Source organism: Theropithecus gelada, chromosome 16, assembly GCF_003255815.1.
Source record: "Theropithecus gelada isolate Dixy chromosome 16, Tgel_1.0, whole genome shotgun sequence".
NCBI classification, from domain to species: Eukaryota; Metazoa; Chordata; class Mammalia; order Primates; family Cercopithecidae; genus Theropithecus; species Theropithecus gelada.
Window position 1 is genome coordinate 56,086,393 of NC_037684.1, and position 20,692 is coordinate 56,107,084.

Sequence of the window (20,692 nt, forward strand, 5' to 3'; positions counted from 1 at the left end):
CTGCCCTGCCCTTGAATCTTCAACAGCTCTTCACCCCCCATCTAGAGGACTTCCTAGCCTGGTGCCCGCATATCTGTTTCTTCATTCAGGCACCTCTCCTCACTGAGAGACCTGAGCACTCGTACGGTTCTCCGTGTGACACCTAATATCTGACTGTAGACTCATAAGTTGTAGGAAGGAAAATTACAAGGGGCTTTGAGAAGATAACAGAGAGGACTGACTCTAGACCAAAGTGTTGGAATTCCAAAAAAGAGAACCAAGAAAACAGAGGGAGAACATCATAAAGAGCTAAAGACGGTCCCAGGATTGGAGGACCCATGAGTCCTGTTCAGGGGAGGACAGGAGACTCACCCTAACACCTCCCTGGGAATTTTTCACTGGTGTCACAGAGAAGACCCTAAAAGCCTGCAGAGATAGAACAGTTTCCACACAAAGAATAAGAACCAGAATGGCCATGAGCTTCTCTACATCAAAACTGGAGCTGGCAAGCCGTGGCACCTCCTCAGTTCCTAAAGAAATGTCTGATCTCCAAGCTGGAATTCGATACCAAGCCAAACTGTCAACAAGGAACAAAGAAATTTACAGACGTACGAGGGCTCACATTGGCCTATCATGAACCTTCTGTCAAGATGCAATAGCAGGGTGGGCTTCAGATGAGAAAAGAAAGCCAGGGAGTGGCACATACCCTTTCTGCAGCTACCACAGCCATTCTCCTGTCCTACCTGCTGTTCTGCGGCAGCCTTGCCACTCCTGTCATGAGGTGGCTGTTTGGCCGGGTGCCATGGCTTACAGCACTTTGGGAGGCCGAAGTGGGCGGATCACCTGAGGCCAGGAGTTTGAGACCATCCTGGCCAACATGGCGAAACCCCGTCTCTACTAAAAATACAAAAATTAGCAGGGCGTGGTGGTGCGCGCCTGTAATCTCAGCGACTCAGAAGACTGAGGTAGGAGAATTGCTTGAACCCTGGAGTTGGAGGTTGCAGTGAGTTGAGACTGCACTCCAGCCTGGGCGACAGAGACTCCAACTCAATCAATCAATCAATCAACCAACCAACCTCTCGCAGATGTTGGTCTCATCAAAAGCTGTAGGCTTTATCTTCCCAGAGGCTGCCAACCTCTTAGAAGAGGTGTCTCTACAAAAGTGGGCACCTGCTTGTGGAACAGAGTCGCAGAGTTCCAGCTGGGCCTGGGGAGTTTCCTGTGACGCATCCTGGGAATGCAGAGTCCTGGCCCCGTCCCGGAACCTTCCGGGGACTCGCTGCTGCAGGGCTTCCTCGGGAGACTCGTGGGTTGAAGTCCCTGCCCGGTCCCGGAACCTTCCGGGGACTCACTGCTGCACAGTTTTCTCGGGAGACTCGGCTTCCTCGGGAGACTCGTGGGTGGAGAAGGTGGGGCTGATGTCAGAAGGACACTCTTGACATCCCCCTGCCACCTCCCAGTGCAGTACCCTTGGCAGATTAATCTCTCTGTGCCTCAGTTTCCTCATCTGGAAGGCGGGGGTAGTGACCAGCCCCTTCACAGGATGGTTGTGAGGCTTCGTTGACATTTCACTTGGGTGCTAGCACACAGCAAAAGCTCAATAAATGCCATTAGCCCCAAATCGCTCTTCCTGGGCCCTTTCTTATTTTGTAAAGTGAACTCACCATGGGCTGAATGAAAACCCAGCAGAGAGTGGGGGAGGGCTTCACGGGCTCATGAGGGGGGTGCAGGGGGGTCGTGGTAGGGGCCCCCATGACCTGGTCCCCCAGCTCACTTTAGGCCGGGTGCGGTGGTTCACGCCTGTTATCCCAGCACTTTGGAAGGCTGAGGTGTGCAGATTACTGAGGTCAGGAGATCGAGACCAGCCTGGCCAACATGGGGAAACCCCGTGTCTACTAAAACTACAAAATGTAGCTGGGCATGGTGGCGGTCGCCTGTAATCCCAGCTACTCCGGAAGCTGAGGCAGGAGAATCCCTTGAATCCAGGAGGCAGAAGTTGCAGTGAGCCGAGATCCCACTACTGCACTCCAGCCTGGGAGACAGTGAGACTCCATCTCTTAAAAACACAAAAAACAAACACGAAAAAAACCTCACATCAAATGACTTCAGCGTGGACTGGGCTCAGTACCCACCTGCTTGTGTGCACGCGTGTGTACCCACGTGTATGCATGCATGGGCACGCGTGGGCACTCCCGTGTCTCAAGTCCCTTTCCCAGGACGTCCTGGAATCTGGGGTCCCACCCTGGGCCCGGTCAGCGCGTGCCATGGGAGCCCCCTCGTCAGCCTCTCTCTGGGATTGGCACCTGGCACCCCGTGCGCAAGCCCCACGTCATCACGGGGGCCTCTGGGGCCGGGCCTGGTCTGCAGCGTGGGAAGCCGGCCAGGCCTGTGACCCGCGCCCGAGCCGAGGGCCGGACCTGCGTCCGCTGCGGGGAAGGGATTCCGGGTCCCTGCAGGGAGCTCCGGCCCCAGCGCGCCCGCGAAGAGCTGCGCCGACCCCGGCTCCTTCCCCCGCAACCCGGGCGCAGGAAGCCGGACCAACGCGGGGAGCGCACGGCGAGCCCGCCCGAGGCCGCCCCTCCCGCCGCCCGGGGTCACGCGCCGCGCGGTCCCGCCCCGCCCCACAGCGCCTGGGCCGGGCTCCGAGCGAAGCCCCGCGCCCCGCACCCATGGAGCAGCTGCTGCGCGCCGAGCTGCGCACCGCGACCCTGCGGGCCTTCGGCAGCCCCGGCGCCGGCTGCATCAGCGAGGGCCGAGCCTACGACACGGACGCAGGCCCCGTGTTCGTCAAAGTCAACCGCAGGACGCAGGTGCTGGCCCGTGCGCAGGCGGGGGCTCTGCGGGGCTCTGCGGGGCTCTGCGGAGCGCGGGGAGGCGGCGGGGTCGGGGGCAGGCGCATTTCCTGGGGCTGGGCCTGGGGAGGGGGCGGTCAGCTTTGGCCCTTGGGAGGTGGCACCTGCTGGGTGGGCCCGGATCAAGCGTTCAGTGACGGTTTGTGTCTGCACGATCCGTGACCTTCCTTTGGCCTCGGTGCGCAGCGCACAGGGTTTTGGGGGTGGTTTTAACTTTTCTATCCAGCAAGCGTCAGGGGAGGTGAGGCTTGGGGTCCCTGGCTCCACTTTGGGCCGCCCCTCTCAGCCCACCGTCCTCCTGGCAGTGGGGAAGAAGCAGAGACATGGCTGGGCCCCTGCCAGGGAGGGACCCCATGGGCCAGGCCAGCGTTCTCCTTCTCACAGGCCGTGCCTGTGTTTAGACCTGATTTCTATCTCCTGCCGAAAATAGTTCTGTTTAAGAATGTATGGAAGGCCGGGCACGGTGGCTCACACCTGTAATCCCATCACTTTGGGAGGCCGAGGTCAGTGGATCACCTGAGGTCAGCAGTTCAAGACCATCCTGGCCAACATGGTGAAACCCCGTCTCTACTAAAAAGTGCAATAATTAGCCAGGCGTGGTGGCACGGGCCTGTAATCCCAGCTGTTGGGGAGGCTGAGGCAGGAGAATCGCTTGAACCCAGGAGGCAGAGGTTGCAGTGAGCCGAGATTGAGATCGTGCCATTGCACTCCAGCCTGAGTGACAGAGCGAGACTCCATCTCAAAAAAAAAAAAAAAAAGTATGGAAAATATTATCGGAGAAAGTGGAGAAGGTTAGGCCTTGAGAGCCGAAAGGTGGGGAAAGGCAGGCCTGGGTGCCCTGCTGGCCTGAGTGGGCTCAGGAGGCCCTGTACACTCTGGTGGGGGAACTGTCTGAGGGGCAGCAGGGGTCCTGGTGGGCAGTGCTGGCAGGAGGAACCCCAGAGCCATGCAGCCTGGGTGTGCGATCGGATCCTCCTGCACCGCTGGCTCTGCCGGCTCAGAACCCAAAACCCTCAAAGTGGGGAGTCCCACTCACAGGGAAGCAGTTTTTGGTTCAGGCTTCCCACGGGCCCTGGGAAGCTTCCTCAGCTGGTCCTGAAAGCTCTGCCGGGTGAGACCCCTCCTTCCCTCCCACCCCCGTGAAGGGCCTGCCCACGGTAGCTGCTCAGTCCTTGCAGGAGAGCAGGTGATGCTGGAGCCCCTGGGGCAGGCCCAGGAGTTCCCGGCATGGTGCTTGTGAGCTCACCCTGGGAGCAGGGCTGGGGCGTGCCGGCCGCCCTCCCACCTGGGGACGCTCACACCCACCCTTGGTGCAGGCTGGCCAGGGCTGCCAGGCTGGGGAGGCTGTCCCTGAGCTTTCCCTGGGGTACTTTGAAGGAAAGGGCGTTCTGTTCCTGTGCACCAGTAGATGCTTTGGTCTCATTCATGAGGTTTGATTTTTTTAAACATGCAATTCTATACTTTGGGAGGCCGAGGCAGGTGAATCACTTGAGGCCAGGAGTTCGAGACCAGCCTGGCCATCATGGTGAAACTCCAGCTCTAGTAAAAATACAAAAAAAACACAGCAGGGTGGGGTGGCCCACACCTGTAATCCCAGCTACTCAGGGGGCTGAGGCAGGAGAATTGTTGGAACCCAGGAGGTGGAGGCTGCCGTAAGCCGAGATCATGCCACTGCCCTCCAGCCCGGGTGACAGAGTGAGACCCTGTCTCAAAACAGACAAACATGCAATTCTATAGGCCGAGGTATTCACAGACCACGTTCATCAATGCATGTTTTCAACTAATGTGTAGTGTACGTGAGGTGAGAGTTCACCTGACGTACGGTAGGAATGTTTGTGGGAATATTTCAGAAACAGGAAGGCCCAGGTCCCGGGGGAGGCAGAGGCCGGCCAGGTGTACGGCGCCTTTGAGCTTCCCAGCCCCTGCCTTGGACCTGAGGCCCCGCCTGATGGGCCCAGTCCTCTTCTTCCCTGCCCGAAGTGTGTGCCCAAGTCAGCTCCACCGATGTGTGTGCTGTGGCTGCCCCACACTAAGTAAGGCAGCAAGGAAGGTGGGTAACCCGGGGGTCCAGCTCCGGACCTTGGTTCACTCACACCTCCCCACGCCCTCAGTGCTCCCTGGTGCCCACACGTGGCCTGTGCATCCTCCTGTCACAGCAGCCTGCAGACCCCACACTCCTCATGCTGCAGGCTTAGCCTCAGCTTGCAGCCTCTCTCTCCGACAGGAGCCCCTCTGCACCTTGCCCTCTGCGTTGGACGCCAGCTCCCAGCCAGCTATCAGTGACTGAAGGTCCTTGTGACTCCCACATGTTCACTTCCATCAAGGGCCCGGTAGGCAGAGGCCCTGGCTGAGTCAACAAGGCTGATAAGGCTCACAGCTGTGTTCTGGATGCAGGCCCGGCAGATGTTTGAGGGGGAGGTGGCCAGCCTGGAGGCCCTCCGGAGCACGGGCTTGGTGCGGGTGCCAAGGCCCATGAAGGTCATCGACCTGCCGGGAGGTGGGGCTGCCTTTGTGATGGAGCATTTGAAGATGAGGAGCTTGAGCAGGTGAGTGTGTGTGAGACCCATCTGCACACACGTGTACAGGCAGAGAGAGACTCCGGGACAGGCAGAGAGAGACTCCGGGAGAGGCAGAGAGACTCCGGGAGAGGCAGAGAGACTCCGGGACAGGCAGAGAGAGACTCCGGGACAGGCAGAGAGAGACAGAGAAAGGGATAGAGAAGGGGAGGGAGACAGAAACAGGGAGAAGCCTGTGGCTGAGCTGTCCTCACAACTGCCTGGCTATCAGAGGCAGGGCCAAGAGTTCCACCCTGCCATTCTTAATGGAGATAAAAAGTTATTGCTTTCTGGTATATGACTGGTTTTCCTAGATTAGTTTGGCTGTAATGAGGTTGCATAAAATAAGTATATATATATATATTATTATTATTATTTTTTGAAACACAGTCTCGCTCTGTTGCCTAGGCTGGAGTGCAGTGGTGTAATCTCGGCTTATTGCAACCTCTGCCCCCAGGGTTCAAATGATTATCCCACCTCAGCCTCCTGAGTAGCTGGGACTATAGGTGTCCGCCACCACACCCGGCTAATTTTTGTATTTTTAGTAGAGATGGGGTTTCACCATGTTGGCCAGGCTGGTCTCAAACTCCTGACTTCAAGTGATCTGCCCACCTCGGCCTCCCAAAGTGCTGGGATAACAGGCCTGAGCCACCACACCTGGCCAAAATAAGTATATTTGAACCCATCATTTGCTTTGTACTTTATTTTTATTTTATTTTTTTCCGAAACAGAGTCTTGCTTTGTTGCCCAGGCTGGAGTGCAGTGGTGCCATCTTGGCTCACTGCAACCTCTGCTTTCTGGGTTCAAGTAATTCTCCTGCCTCACCCTCCCGAGTAGCTGGGATTACAGGTGTGCGCCACCACGCCTGGCTAATTTTTGTATTTTTAGTAGAAACGGGGTTTCACCATGTTGACCAGGCTGGTCTTGAACTTCTGACCTACTGATCCGCCCGCCTCGGCCTCCCAAAGTGCTGGGATTAGAGGCGTGAGCCACCGCGCCCGGCCTGTTTTGTACTTTATAGCACATTAATGCCAGCTCACTTTGGGCGGAGTGAAGCGATCTATGAATGCTGTGGAGTCCTTACATTTTTTCTAATTATTAAAGTCATACATGGTCATTGTATAAAATGTGGAAAATACAAACTCATGTGAAGACATAAAGCCACCATGATTCCATCAGCAAAGAATGATCACTGTTAACATTTGGTATATGATTATCATGCCAGTCTTTTTTTTTTTTTTTTTTTTTTTTGAGATAGAGTGTCACTTTCTTGCCCACACTGGAGTGCAGTGGTCTGATCTTGGCTCACTGCCACCTCCACCTCCCAGGTTCAAGCAATTCTCTTGTCTCAGCCTCCCGAGTAGCAGGGATTACAGGTACCCCACCACCTCACCCAGCTAATTTTTGTGTGCGTATGTGTATATATATATATTTTTTGAGACAGAGTCTTGCTCTGTCACCCAGGCTGGAGTGCAGTGGCGCAATCTCAGCTCACTGCAAACTACACCTCCTGGGTTCAAGCAATTCTCTTGTCTCAGCCTCCCGAGTAGCTGGGACTATAGGCGCCCCACCACCTTACATAGCTAATTTTTTTTTTTTTTTTTTGAGACATAGTCTTGCTCTGTCACCTAGGCTGGAGTGCAGTGGTGCAATCTTGGCTCACTGCAAGCTCCACCTCCCGGGTTCACGCCATTCTCCTGCCTCAGCCTCCTGAGTAGCTGGGACTACAGGCGCCCGCCACCACGCCTGGCTAATTTTTTGTGTTTTTAGTAGAGATGGAGTTTCATCGTGTTAGCCAGGATGGTCTCGAACTGCTGACCTCGTGATCCGCCCACCTCGGCCTCCCAAAGTGCTGGGATTACAGGCGTGAGCCACCGTGCCCGGCCTAATTTTTGCATTTTTAGTAGAGACAGCATGTTGGCCAGGCTGGTCTCAAACTCCTGACCTCAGGGATCTGTCTGCCTCGGCCTCCCAAAGTGTTGGGATTACAGGTGTGAGCCACCACACCCAGCCCGTCTTTTTCTTTCCTTTTTTTTTTTTTAAGACGGAGTCTTACTCTGTCGTCCAGGCTGGAGTGCAATGATGCAGTCTAGGCTCACTGCAAGCTCTGCCTTCTGGGTTCTAGTGATTCTTCTGCCTCAGCCTGCCGAGTAGCTGGGACTACAGGTGCCCGCCACCACGCCTGGCTAATTTTTGTATTTTTAGTAGAGATGGGGTTTCACCATATTGGCCAGGCTGGTCTTGAACTCCTGACCTCATGATCTGCCCGCCTTGGCCTCCCAAAGTGCTGGGATTATAGGCATGAGCCACCATGCCTGGACCCCAGTCTTCTTCCTGTTTGTGATTTACATTGGTTTTCACAAAAACATTTGTAGCCGATTTTTTTTTTTTAATTTTTTTTTTTTGTTTGTTTTGAGACGGAGTCTCGCTCTGTCGCCCAGGCTGGAGTGCAGTGGCTGGATCTCAGCTCACTGCAAGCTCCGCCTCCCGGGTTTACGCCATTCTCCTGCCTCAGCCTCCCGAGTAGCTGGGACTACAGGCGCCCGCCACCTCGCCCGGCTAGTTTTTTGTATTTTTTTAGTAGAGACGGGGTTTCACCGTGTTAGCCAGGATGGTCTCGATCTCCTGACCTCGTGATCCGCCCGTCTCGGCCTCCCAAAGTGCTGGGATTACAGGCTTGAGCCACCGCGCCCGGCCTTTTTTTTTAATTTTTAAATTTCTTGTAGAGATGGGATCTCACTGTGTTGCCCAGGCTGGTCTTCAGCTCATGGCCTCATGCAGTCCTCCCACCTCAGCCTCCCAGAGTGCTGGGATTGTAGGCTGGAGCCACTGTGCCCCTGTGCCTGCCCCTGCATTTTCACTTATCATTACTTTTTCAGCACCCCTCCCTGAATTCCTGGTACCTCCCAAGACTTCTGTTGAAGCTCACTTGGTGATTACATGATTTTATTTTCTGGAAAGGGTCATTGCCAGTGCTAGGCATGGCGGTTCACACCTGTAATCCCAGTATTTTGGAAAGCCAAGGCAGGAGGAGACCCCATCTCTTAAAAAAAAAAAAAAAGCCAGGAATGGTGGCACAGGTGTGTGGTCCCAGTTAGTTGTGAGGCTGAGGTGGGAGGATTGCTTGAGCCCTAGAAGTCAAGGCTGCAGTGAGCCATGATTGTGCCACTGCACTGCAGCCTGGATGACAGAGCAAGGCCCGGCCCCAGAAAAGAAAGAAAAAGGAAAACAAAGAGTCATCGCCTGGTGTTCACTTTTTACTGTTTAAAGAGCGGAGAGTAGTTTTTAGTGTATTTAAAACATTTCTCAAAATGGAACAAACTGGGTGGTGTTATTTATCATTTGTTATTTTAATTAGCTGCATTTCTTCTTTCCTTAGTCAAGCATCAAAACTTGGAGAGCAGATGGCAGATTTGCACCTTTACAACCAGAAACTCAGGGAGAAGTTGAAGGAGGAGGAGAACACAGTGGGTATGTTCAGATTGCTTTTTGGTACCCTTGGCCCAGCCACACTGTCTACCTTAGATTGGCGCTCATGGTACTTCTTGGTGGCATTTCAATAGTAGGCCGAGTTATATCCATCTCTCTTTACACTACATTATGAAAATGAGATTATTAAATAAGAATTTTGATGTAGCTGACAAGCTAGTAGAATTGGCACATGATCCCTTTTATACCCAGCCCTCCTTTCTGGTGTGCTTGAGGTAATAATAACCCCTTTTATACCCAGCCCTGCTGTCCAGTGTGCTTGAGGTAGGACTGTCCTGGCAGATCCATATACTGACTAACTGCTGTTGTATGTAGTACATCCTCAGACCACCCATATTCTAGCACGCGTAGCCCAGGCGTATACTGATGCTCTGCTGAGGTCTGGCATTTAAGAGAAAGACAAACAGCTCCTTCAGGTCAAGGATCTCTGTCAACAGGCCGAAGAGGTGAGGGTGCTGAGCCTCGGTATGTGAACAAGTTCGGCTTCCACACGGTGACGTGCTGCGGCTTCATCCCGCAGGTGAGTGCCTGGGAGAGGGTGTTCCCTGATGCCGTAATGCTGGCCACCCACTCTTTATATGTGACAGAATGCCAGTCCCCCAGGCACCAGCAAGATTGACTGCCTGATTTCTGAAAGCAGAGTACAAGCTGTGAAACCTGGAATGGGGAGAGCAGATGCCGAGGGTCACTGAGCTGAGCTGGGGCAGGAAGATGAGCATTCCACGCAGAGGGAGCCTCAAGTGCAAAGGTTGTGTTGTGCAAGGCTCCTGATGAGTGTGAGGGACTGGAGACTGCGTGATGGGTGGTGTGCAAAGTCAGGGATTAAGTCCTCATTACTCAGCTCCTTCCCTGAGGCCTTTACAAATTATTATTTATTTAGATACAATTGAGATATAATTCACATAAGATCCACCATTTTAAAGGATTAGAATTAATTGGTTTTAGTACATTCACAATGGTGTGCAGCCATCACTGCTGTTTAACTCCAGAACATTTTCTTCTTTTTTTTTTTTGAGACAGAGTCTCACTCTGTCGCCCAGGCTGGAGTGCAATGGCTGGATCTCGGCTCACTGCAAGCTCTGCCTCCCAGGTTCACGCTATTCTCCTGCCTCAGCCTCCCGAGTAGCTGGGACTACAGGCGCCCGCCACGTCGCCCGGCTAGTTTTTTGTATTTTTTAGTAGAGACGGGGTTTCACCGTGTTAGCCAGGATGGTCTCGATCTCCTGACCTCGTGATCTGCCCGTCTCGGCCTCCCAAAGTGCTGGGATTACATCATTTTCTTTCTTTCTTTCTTTCTTTTAATTTGAGACGGCGTTACGCTCTTGTTGCCCAGGCTGGAGTGCAATGGCGTGATCTTGACCCACCGCAACCTCAGCCTCCCGGGTTCAAGTGATTCTCCTGTCTCAGCCTCCCAAGCAGCTGGGATTACAGGCATGCACCACCACGCCCAGCTAATTTTTGTATTTTTTGGTAGAGACGGGGTTTCATGTTGTCCAGGCTGGTCTTGAACTCCTGACCTCTGGTGATCCGCCCTCCTTGGCCTCCCAAAGTGCTGGGATTACAGGCATGAGCCACCGCGGCTGGCCTTAATTTTGTATTTTTAGTAGAGACAGGGATTCTCCATGTTGGTCAGGCTGGTCTTGAACTCCCGACCTCAGGTTATCCGCCCGCCTCGGCCTTCCAAAGTGCTGGAATTACAGGTGTGAGCCACCGCGCCCAGCCAGAACATTTTCATTATCCTAAAGCAGAATCCATTAGCAGTCACTCCCCATTTTCCCCTTCCCTGGTCCCTGGCAGCCTCTACTGTACCTTCTGTCTCTTTGAACTGACTTATTCTGGATATTTCATATGACTGGAATCACATAATATGTGACCTTTTGTGTCTGGCTTCTTTCACTCAGCATCATGTTTCACGGCTCTTCCACGCTGTAGCAGGTATTAGAATGTTATTCTTTTATGGCTGAATAATATTCCACTATATGGCTAGACCACATGTTTCTTTATGTATTCCTTTTTTTTTTTTTTTTTTTTTGAGACGGAGTCTCGCTCTGTCGCCCAGGCTGGAGTGCAATGGCGCCATCTCGGCTCACTGCAAGCTCCGCCTCCTGGGTTTACGCCATTCTCCTGCCTCAGCCTCCCGAGTAGCTGGGACGACAGGCGCCCGCCACCACGCCTGGCTAATTTTTTGTATTTTTAGTAGAGACGTGGTTTCACCGTGTTACCCAGAATGGTCTCGATCTCCTGACCTCGTGATCCACCCACCTCGGCCTCCTGAAGTGCTGGGATTATAGGCGTGAGCCACTGTGCCCAGCCTGTGTATTCCTTTTTATGGCTGAATAATACTGGGGCCTCTTGAACCATCATCTTTGAAATCTGTGAAGTTTCAAAGAAGTCTTTGGACAGCCCCAGTGCTCTGTGCTTCCCTCAAAGCAGCCGTTATTGGACCATATTTTGGTTTTGTTAGGAACACAGCACCCATTATATAGGAGCGAGTTCAGAGTCACTGCTTCTTGAAGAGAGAATACTTTCCAGTCTGTCTCCTGGTCAAAGCCCGTCCTGACTAGTTGGGTCCCTGCGGACAATGGCCAAGCTCTCCCCGGCGCAGGTGGAGGGCGAGTCTCCCAGCTGGAGGTCACTTGGGGCAAGATCCTCATGACGTCCAAGCAGATTTAGGGTTCCCAGCCCACAGGCAGTCCTCACAGCTGGGCTCGCTACAACAGCACATGGAGCTTCCCAGGTTTACCAAGGCCCCCGAGATCTCAGCCACCGCTGGCTCTCCTGGGGTCACACACTTTTCTGGAGCCAGTGAGCAGCACCCTCTTCATCGTCCGGGTGAGCACGGCTGGGCGCAGCCTGTGGTCCTGCTGTGGATGCTGAGGTCAAGGGTTGCAAGTGGCTGGGTCTACAGGACTTGGCTGGCCCAGCAGGGTAGTGTTTCAAAGAAACGAAGTGAAATCTTACCCAAAGCCCCTGTGTGTGAAGTGGACGAGAAGGGGGCTGGTCTGTTTGGAGCGCAGGGAGGCCCTCAATACCCCTCAGACTCCAGGATCAAAGAACCCACCTCAGATCAGGTGCAGCCTGGCTAGGAAGGGCGAGGCACCAGGGAGGACACCTGCCCAGCTTCCTGCATGTGGTGCCTCGGACAGCACCAGGTTCTGGAGGCTTCCCCCTCCTTGGGAGGGCTGAATGGGTCCTGGGGGAGTGTGTGCTGCAGCCACTGGGGGGCAGTGCTGAGCGGTGGGCTCCTTGGACACCTGGGCACTAAGGCCCGCTCAGGCTGCCCGCTGGGTCGGCTGCGGTGCTTGCCCCATGCTCTGTACATGGCCCCGTACAGGCACCGTTCTAAGCGCTTCATCGGACTCAACTCACCCACTTGCCCTAGCAGGTAACCAGGCAGATAATGTCACTGATCCGTTGTATAGATGAGGAACGTGATGTGCAGAGTTCACACCGGGGTCTGTGGAGCTTGTCAGTGGGGCAGCCGGGCTTTTTTTTTTTTTTTTTTTTTCAGACGGAGTCTCGCTCTGTCGCCCAGGCTGGAGTGCAGTGGCCGGATCTCAGCTCACTGCAAGCTCCGCCTCCCGGGTTCACGCCATTCTCCTGCCTCAGCCTCCCGAGTAGCTGGGACTACAGGCGCCCGCCACCTTGCCCGGCTAGTTTTTTGTATTTTTTTAGTAGAGACGGGGTTTCACCGTGTCAGCCAGGATGGTCTCGATCTCCTGACCTCGTGATCCGCCCGTCTCGGCCTCCCAAAGTGCTGGGATTACAGGCTTGAGCCACCGCGCCCGGCGCAGCCGGGCTTTGACTCTTGGTCTGGCTTCATAGCACAGGCCCTGACCACGGCACAGCCCCTCTGTCAGGGGAGGCCTGGTCATTGGCACCAGCTGTGTACCCAGGTGGCCATTCCCTGGGCAGCGTGGAGGGTCACAGCCCCTCTGTTCAGGTGGCAGGACTGGACGAGCCCATGCTGCTCTCCTGCTCCCAGCACTAAGCCTGGTTGTCTTCCGGAAAGAGGACAGAGCTCAGACGCTGGGAGCTTGGGTGGGCCAATGGGAAATGGCGGGAGGCTGCATGGTGCACCTCTGGGCTGGGGGTCTGACAGCCAGGCTGTGGGGAGGGGCCTTTCCATCCTGCTCTGGAGGTGCACAGAGCACTAGGGGCGAGTCCAGGGGCCGAGTCACCACAGCACGCATGTGCAGGGAGAGTCCTGGTGGGAGCCACTGACAAGGGTGGTCCTCCCCAAAGGAGTTTTACAAAATAACCCTTTGTATAAAATCAGCTTCGTATTTTTCTCTACTGAGGTATAACTGACATAAATTGCACCCATTTAAGATGTATAATTTGGTACATTTTGACATGTTTGTACCTGTGAACCTCTTACCACAGTCGAGGTAGTATACTGATTACCCCCAAAAGGTTCCTCATGCCCTTCCCTGCCCCGGGCAACCATTCATCGGTATTGTCACTGTAGATTAGTTTGCATCTTGTGGAATTTAATATAAATGGAATCATGTGGTATGTCTTCTTTCCATCTGCCTTCTCTCACTCAGCATAATCATTCTGATATTTATTCAAGTCCTAAATCCTTTGATATTCATCCGTGATACGCATCCATGTTGCATGTGTCAAAAGTCCATTCCACTGTATGGATCTGACACAGCCTGTTTATCCCTTCACACGTGGATGGATTTCTGGGTCACTTCCAGTTTTTGCTTATACAAATAAAGCTGCTGTGAACCTTTGTGTACAAATCTTGGTCTGGACAAATGCTTCCACTTACCTTGGGTAAATACCTAGGAGGGGAAGGACTGTGTCCTATGGTAGGTCCATATTTAGCTCTTTAAGAAACTACCAAACTCATTTCCAAAGTGGTTGCGCCCTGTTACAGTCCCACCAGCAGCATATGAGAGTTCCAGTTCCTCCACATCCTTGTCAACACTTGAGATTTTCTGTTTTAAATTACAGCCATCCTAGTGGGCGTGAAATATTATCTCACTGAGGCTCTACTTTGCATTTCCATAATGACTAAAGATGTGGGACATCTACTCGTGTGCCTGTTTGCTGACAAAATACCGTCTTTGGTGAACCATCTGTTCAATTATTTTGCCCAATTTGTGAATAGGGGTTTTTCTTATTATTGAGTTTTGAGAGTTCTTTGTATATTTAAGATATAAGTCTTTTACCAGATATATGATTTGCAAATAGTGTCTCCTAGTTTGTGTATTTTCTTGGAAGTGTCCTTCAGAGGCCAGGCACGGTGGCTCGCGCCTGTAATCCCAGCACTTTGGGAGGCCGAGGCGGGCAGATCACTTGTCAGGAGTTCAAGACCAGCCTGGCCAACATGGTAAAACCCCATCTCTACTAAAAATACCAAAAAATTAGCCAGGCATGGTGGCGGGCACCTGTAATCCCAGCTACTTGAAAGGCTGAGGCAGGAGAATCGCTTGAAGCTGGGAGGCGAAGAAGTTGCAGTGAGCTCAGATCATGCCATTTGTACTCCAACCTGGGCAACAAGAACAAAACTTGGTCTCAAAAAAAAAAAAAAATTCCTTATTATCCTTTTTTTTTGTTGTTGACATGGAGTCTTGCTCTGTTGAGCAGGCTGGAGTGCAGTGGTGCGATCTCGGCTCACTGCAACCCCTGCCTCCCAGGTTTAAGCAATTCTCCTATCTCAGTCTCCCAAGCAGCTGAGATTACAGGCGCCTGCCACCAGGCCGGGCTAATTTTTGTCTTTTTAGTAGAGATGGTGTTTCACCATATTGGCCAGGATGGTCTCGAACTCCTGAACCCGTGATCCACCTGCTTTGGCCTCCCAAAGTGCTGGGATTACAGGCATGAGCCACTGCGCCTGGTTGGTCATTACTGTGAGATCTTTGCTAACACAGACGTTTAGTGCTATACATTTCCCCCAAGTACTGCTTTAGTGGCATCTCACAAATTATAAGTTGTGTTTTTGCTTTCATTCAATTGAAAACACTTTCTCATTTCCCTTTTGAAGTCTTCCTTACACAGATTTTAGAAGTGTGTTAGTTTTCAAATATTTGAGGATTTCCCATACATTTTCCTATTTTTTGTTTTGTTTTGTTTTTCTGAGACGGAGTCTTGCTCTGTCGCCAGGCTGGAGTACAGTGGTACAATCTTGGCTCACTGCAACCTCTGCCTCCTGGTTTCAAGCCATTCTCCTCCCTCAGCCTCCCTAGTAGCTGGGACTACGGGCATGCACCACCACACCCAGCTAGTTTTTTTATTTTTAGTAGAGACGGGGTTTCACCGTGTTGGTCAGGATGGTCTCGATCTCTTGACCTCGTGATCCGCCTACCTCAGCCTCCCAAAGTGCGGGGATTACAAGCGTGAGCCACCAGGCCTGGCCTGCCTATTGATTTTTGATTGAATTTCATTATACTTTGCATGCTTAAATTCTTTTCAATTTATTGAGACTCGTGTGCATGGAGAGAGAAATCTTACTCTATTCCTCTTATAGGCCACTAATCCTATTGGATTAATAATTCACCCTTACAATTTTATTTAACCCTAATTACCTCCTAGAGGCCCTTCCTTCAAATACAGGTGTGTTAGGGGTTAGGGCTTCAACGCAGGAATGCGGGTGGGGGCACCATTGAGTCTGTAGCAGGATATGGGATTTATCTATTTTTCCTGCAGTTTTTCATGTATTTTGAAGCTCTGTTATTATAGGCAGAGGCATTCAGGATTATTATGTTTACTAGTTGACTCCCTTTGTGAAATGACTATACTTCATTTTCTTTGCTTTGAAATCTGCTTTGTCTTGTATTAATGTAGCCACTCTAGCTTTCTTTTTTTTTGTTTCTTTTTGAGACGGAGTTTCACTCTTGTTGCCCAGGCTGGAGTGCAGTGGTGCGATCTCGGCTCACTGCAACCTCTGCCTCCGGGTTCAAGCGATTCTCCTGCCTCAGCCTCCCGAGTAGCTGGGATTACAGGCACACGCCACCACGCCTGGCTAATTTTGTATTTTTAGAAGAGATGGTGTTTCCCCCGTGTTGCCCAGGCTGGTCTTTAACTCCTGGGCTCAAGGGATCCACCTGCCTTGGCCTCCCAAAGTGCTGGGATTATAGGCATGAGCCACCGTGCCCAGTCTCCAGCTTTCTTTTGACTAGTGTTAGCATGGTGTATCTTTTCCATCCTTTTAAGTTTTTTTTTTTTTTTTAAAATAATGTCTTTTTGCACATAACTTATTATTGGATTTGCTTTATTTTTCCAACCTGCCAATCTGTCATTTTCCTAGAGTATTTATTTTTGACATTTGTATTTAACGTGCTTAGTCATATGGTTAGGTCTGAGTCTGTCATCTTGGGATTTTTTGTTTGTCTCATCTGCCCTTTGTTCCCTCTTTACCTGCCTTCTTCCGGGTCGAGTATTTTATGTTTCTGTCCTACCTCCTTTGTTGGCTTACTAGCTATCTTTGCTGTGTTTTTAATAGTCCCTTTAGGGTTTAGCAGCACGTGGCTCCGAATTGCAACACTGGCCTCTTTTCCCTTGTTGCCCAGGTGAATGAGTGGCAGGATGACTGGCCGACCTTTTTCGCCCGGCACCGGCTCCAGGCGCAGCTGGACCTCATTGAGAAGGACTATGCTGACCGAGAGGCTCGAGAACTCTGGTCCCGGCTACAGGTGGGCACAGCAGTGACTTCTCTGGGAAAGAGCTGGTTCTCTCATGATCCCACTGCATTTGGGTGGGGTCCTCTGTAAAACTGAGCTGGAGCAGGGAACACTGAGATCTGGAGCGTAGCGGGTCAAGACAGAGACACATCAGGGAGGAAGGGGGGCAGGGTAGGGGGTTCCCCTGACAGGGAATCCAAAAGGGGTGAGAAGTGAAGACACACTTGGCTCCTAGTGCCCCTCTCCACTGCTGGGTTCCCAGGTATTTAACCTCAGACTTTCCTCATGTGAAACACAGGTGCTTGTAAATGGTGGCGTTTACCATGATTACTTTTCTTACTATCAGTAACACTTGTCCACTCCATCCTGTTCCTCTCCCATGGGAAGATGTAGGTACCAGATGCTCCAGAGTGACCAATTTCAAAACATAACTCTCGGCCAGGTGCGGTGGCTCAGGCCTGTAATTGCAGCACTTTGGGAGGCCTAGGTGGGCGGATCACTTGAGGTCAGGAGTTTGAGACCAGCCTGGCCAACATGGTGAAACCCCGTCTCCACTAAAAATGCAAAAATTAACCGTGCATGGTGGTGCATGCCTGTAATCCCAGCTACTCGGGAGGCTGAGGCAGGAGAATTGCTGGAACCTGGGAGGTGGAGGCTGCAGTGAGTGGAGATTGCACCATTGCACTCCAGCCTGGACGACAGAGTGAGATCCTGGCTCAAAAAGAAAAAAAAAATCAAAATATAACTCTCAAAATGTTAAAAAAGAATGTGCATGTCAATCCAGAACGAGTATGCATCAGAGAGACTTTAACTTATTAATGAAGAAACTAGGCTGGGTGCGGTGGCTCACGCCTGTAATCTTAGCACTTTGGGAGGCCGAGGTGGGTAGATTACCTGAGGTCAGGATTTCAAGACCAGACTGGCCAATATGGTGAAACCCTATCTCTACTAAAAATGCAAAAATTAGCCGGGTGTGGTGGCGGGCGCCTGTAATCCCAGCTACTCAGGAGGCTGAGGCAGGAGAATCGCTTGAATCCGGGAGGCGGAGGGTGCCGTGAGCCGAGATGGCGCCATTGCACTCCAGCCTGGGTGACAGAGCGAGACTTCATCTCAAAGAAAAAACAAACAAAACCTGCAGACATCTGTGTAGGGAAATAAAAGTGGAGAGAGTTTGTGAAGGTAGCGCAACACTGCTTCCTATTCTGCGGATTGATTAACATTGCAGCCCCGGAGGTTCTCCACTGCGTGGAGCTTCTGGACCTAAATTAGGAGGAAATCCTAAGTGAGACAAAGCTGGACTCCCTGAAGTCAGGTGGCCCCTATTTCTGGGCTCGCAGGCGGTGCTGGGGCTGGACACCAGAGCGGCTCGCGAGTGGGCTTTGCCTTATTTCCAAGAACGAGGCTGGGGCGCCCTGAGGCCGGTGGTAACGCAGCCGTTGCTCCCGTAGGTGAAGATCCCGGATCTGTTTTGTGGCCTAGAGATTGTCCCCGCGTTGCTCCACGGGGATCTCTGGTCGGGAAACGTGGCTGAAGACGACGTGGGGCCCATTATTTACGACCCGGCTTCCTTCTATGGCCATTCGGAGTTTGAACTGGCAATCGCCTTGATGTTTGGGGGGTTCCCCAGATCCTTCTTCACCGCCTACCACCGGAAGATCCCCAAGGCTCCGGGCTTCGACCAGCGGCTGCTGCTCTACCAGCTGTTCAACTACCTGAACCACTGGAACCACTTCGGACGGGAGTACAGGAGCCCTTCGCTGGGCACCCTGCGGAGGCTGCTCAAGTAGCGGCCCCTGCCCCTGCCCTTGTCCCCTTCCCCCTGCCCCTGTCCCCGACCCCGTCCCCGACCCCCGGTTCCGTCCCCGCCGTCCCTGCCCCCCGTCCCCGTCCCTCTGTCCCCGTCCCCGACCCCCAGCTCCCTCCCCCCCCCGGCCCCCTGTCTCGACCCCCGTTCCGTCCCCCCCCCCCCGTCCCTGCCCCCCGTCCCCCTGACCCCTCCCAGATCCTGGGGACCAATAAAGCCCGCAGCGGGCCTCGGCTGGCGTCCTGCGCCTCCTTCCTCCGCGCGTGGGGCTGCTTTTCAGGGCCAGACACACGGCCAGCTGTGCGCGGACGTGTTTGCGGCGATTCAGGGGAAACGCACGCGGACCCGGTGGCCAAGACCAAAGTCGGCGCAGCGCCCCCGTGGGATCCGCGGGTCCCAGCGCGGCGGGAGTGGGAGTCAGGGCGGTAGGCTCTGAGGGGTGGGTCCCTGGGCCCGCCTCGCGCCCCCACGCGTGCTCAGGCCCCGCCCCGCTCCACCTTCCCGCGGCTCCACCTCGCATACCCGCCCCTGCCCCCGGCGTGTTGAGGCCCCGCCCCACCCCCGGCCCCACCGCAAGCCCCGCCCCTCCCGCCCACGCGTGCCCGGGCCCCGCCCCCTGCCCACGCGTGCTCAGGCCCCGCCCCGGCGTCCCCCGGCCCCACCCGCAGCCCCGCCCCCTCCCCGCCCACCGCCTGCTCAGGCCCCGCCCCGCTGTCCTCTGGCACCGGCTCCACCCTGTTGCCCGGCCCACCGCGTCTCAGGCCCCACCCCCTGTCCCGCCCCGCCCACCGCGTGCTCAGGCTCCGCGGAGCGGTCCCGGCTCCATTCGCGCCCCGTGTCTGTCCGCGGCGCGCTTTTCCAGAACCTTTGGGCCCCGCCCCCGCTCGTGTCCTCACGTGCACGGCGCGGTCCCGCGCGCGGTATTTTGGCGGCCGGCGCGTTCCGTAGCGAGGCCGGCGAGCGGGGTCGGAGGTCGCGGGGCGGGGCCAGCGTCGGTTGCCGCCTCAGCGGGCGCCGCCTTTTCATCCCTCATCTCTCATCCCCGGCGCTCACGCTCTAGCGGAGTCGGAGCTGCGAGTCCGTGAGGCGGGGGCGCGGTCCCCAGGCAGCCGAGATGGCCTTGAGCGACGAGCCGGCCGCGGGCGGCCCCGAGGAGGAGGCGGAGGAGGAGACACTGGTCTTCCGCGCCGCGCTGGAGGCGTTCGGCGAGAGCGCGGAGACCCGGGCGCTGCTGGGCCGCCTGCGGGAGGTGCACGGCGGCGGCGTGGCGCGCGAGGTGGCCCTGGAGCGGTTCCGCGGTGCGTGGGCGGGGTCGCGCGCCCGCTTCCTCCCCCGGCCCGGGCTCGGCGCCCCGGGTGCACTTTCCCGGGCGGGGACCGCAGCCCGACGGCGCCGGCCGCTCTGCTTGGGCTGCCGGTGCGCGGTCCCGCGGGCCGTGGTGGGGCGCGGCCTTCCCAGGCGGGAGAGGGCCACGCCGGCGCGGCGTTAGGTGCACGGGGCAGACGCGCACCTCCCTTGGGGGGACCGTGGCCCGCGGAGCGCCTGCTCGCGCGCGGGGTGAAGCCTCTGCGGCCTCCCGCCCCGTCCCCGTCACTGGAGGAGGTGCCCGGGCCGGGGAGACTCGGCCCAGACCCCTCCGGACGGCCGGTCAGCCCTGCCGTGCCTGCCTCCACCGCGCGCGGTTCCGGTGAATGCGGTGTGGACGGGGAGATAGGCAATGGGAGGGGAGCGCAGGGAACAAACCTGCTGCACACAAAGGGCGCCGTGGGTGGGGAGGGCGGCAGCCGGTTCGGGGGACGCGGTGGACAGCGCGGGCTGGCTGGCCGGGTCCGTGCCTCTGCAGGCGGGGCGCGGTGTGGGTACCCCGTGGAGGCCATTCGATGAATCTCAATTCTCCGAGTTCAGACCCACCTTTACCGCTGTCTCTAGTGGGTTATTTCCAAACAAGTCCTTAGGACCTCGCAGTTAAATAGTTACGTAGGGTTTTGTAATTCAGTGAAATCATCTTTGTAGACCCTTTGGGTAAGAAGAACTTGTGCGATGACAGCACTCGGATTTTAGGAGTCAGGCGGGGTGGGGGCCCGTGGCGGGGGAGTGCGGGCCACGGCGTCGGATGCTGCTGCCTGTGAGTTCTGTTACTTGGACCTGATACTTCATGGCCCGTTTCTTCGGCTGTAAGCTGGGGCGCATAACGATACCTCTGTGCAGAACTGTTCTGAGGGTGAGGGACCCTCATCCGGGAACCAGTGAAGCCAGATTTCGGGTTCCTGGTGTAAGAGCCCAATGGGTTCTTTATTCTTTCCCTTTTTCTTTTTTTTGAGACAGAGTCTTGCTCTGTCACCCAGGCTGGAGTGCAGTGGCAGGATCTCGGCTCACTGC

At 54.7% G+C, this 20,692-nt stretch overlaps 2 protein-coding genes across 2 annotated transcripts in view; both read left to right on the forward strand.

Moving 5' to 3' along the window:
- Window positions 1-2,390: 2,390 nt before the first annotated feature.
- Window positions 2,391-18,517, forward strand: FN3K (fructosamine 3 kinase). Its single transcript, XM_025363528.1, has 6 exons — window positions 2,391-2,789; window positions 5,226-5,377; window positions 8,766-8,857; window positions 9,313-9,395; window positions 16,399-16,521; window positions 17,958-18,517. Exons 1-6 carry the CDS (start codon window positions 2,649-2,651, stop codon window positions 18,294-18,296), a joined length of 930 nt encoding a protein of 309 aa, XP_025219313.1. The 5' UTR covers window positions 2,391-2,648; the 3' UTR covers window positions 18,297-18,517.
- A 780-nt stretch (window positions 18,518-19,297) lies between these two features.
- Window positions 19,298-20,692, forward strand: part of TBCD (tubulin folding cofactor D) — a 183,014-nt gene continuing 181,619 nt past the window's right edge. The window contains exon 1 of the mRNA XM_025361420.1: window positions 19,298-19,611. Within this exon, the coding sequence (XP_025217205.1) occupies window positions 19,428-19,611 (184 nt within the window). The 5' untranslated portion in view covers window positions 19,298-19,427. The remainder of the gene's footprint in view (window positions 19,612-20,692) is intronic.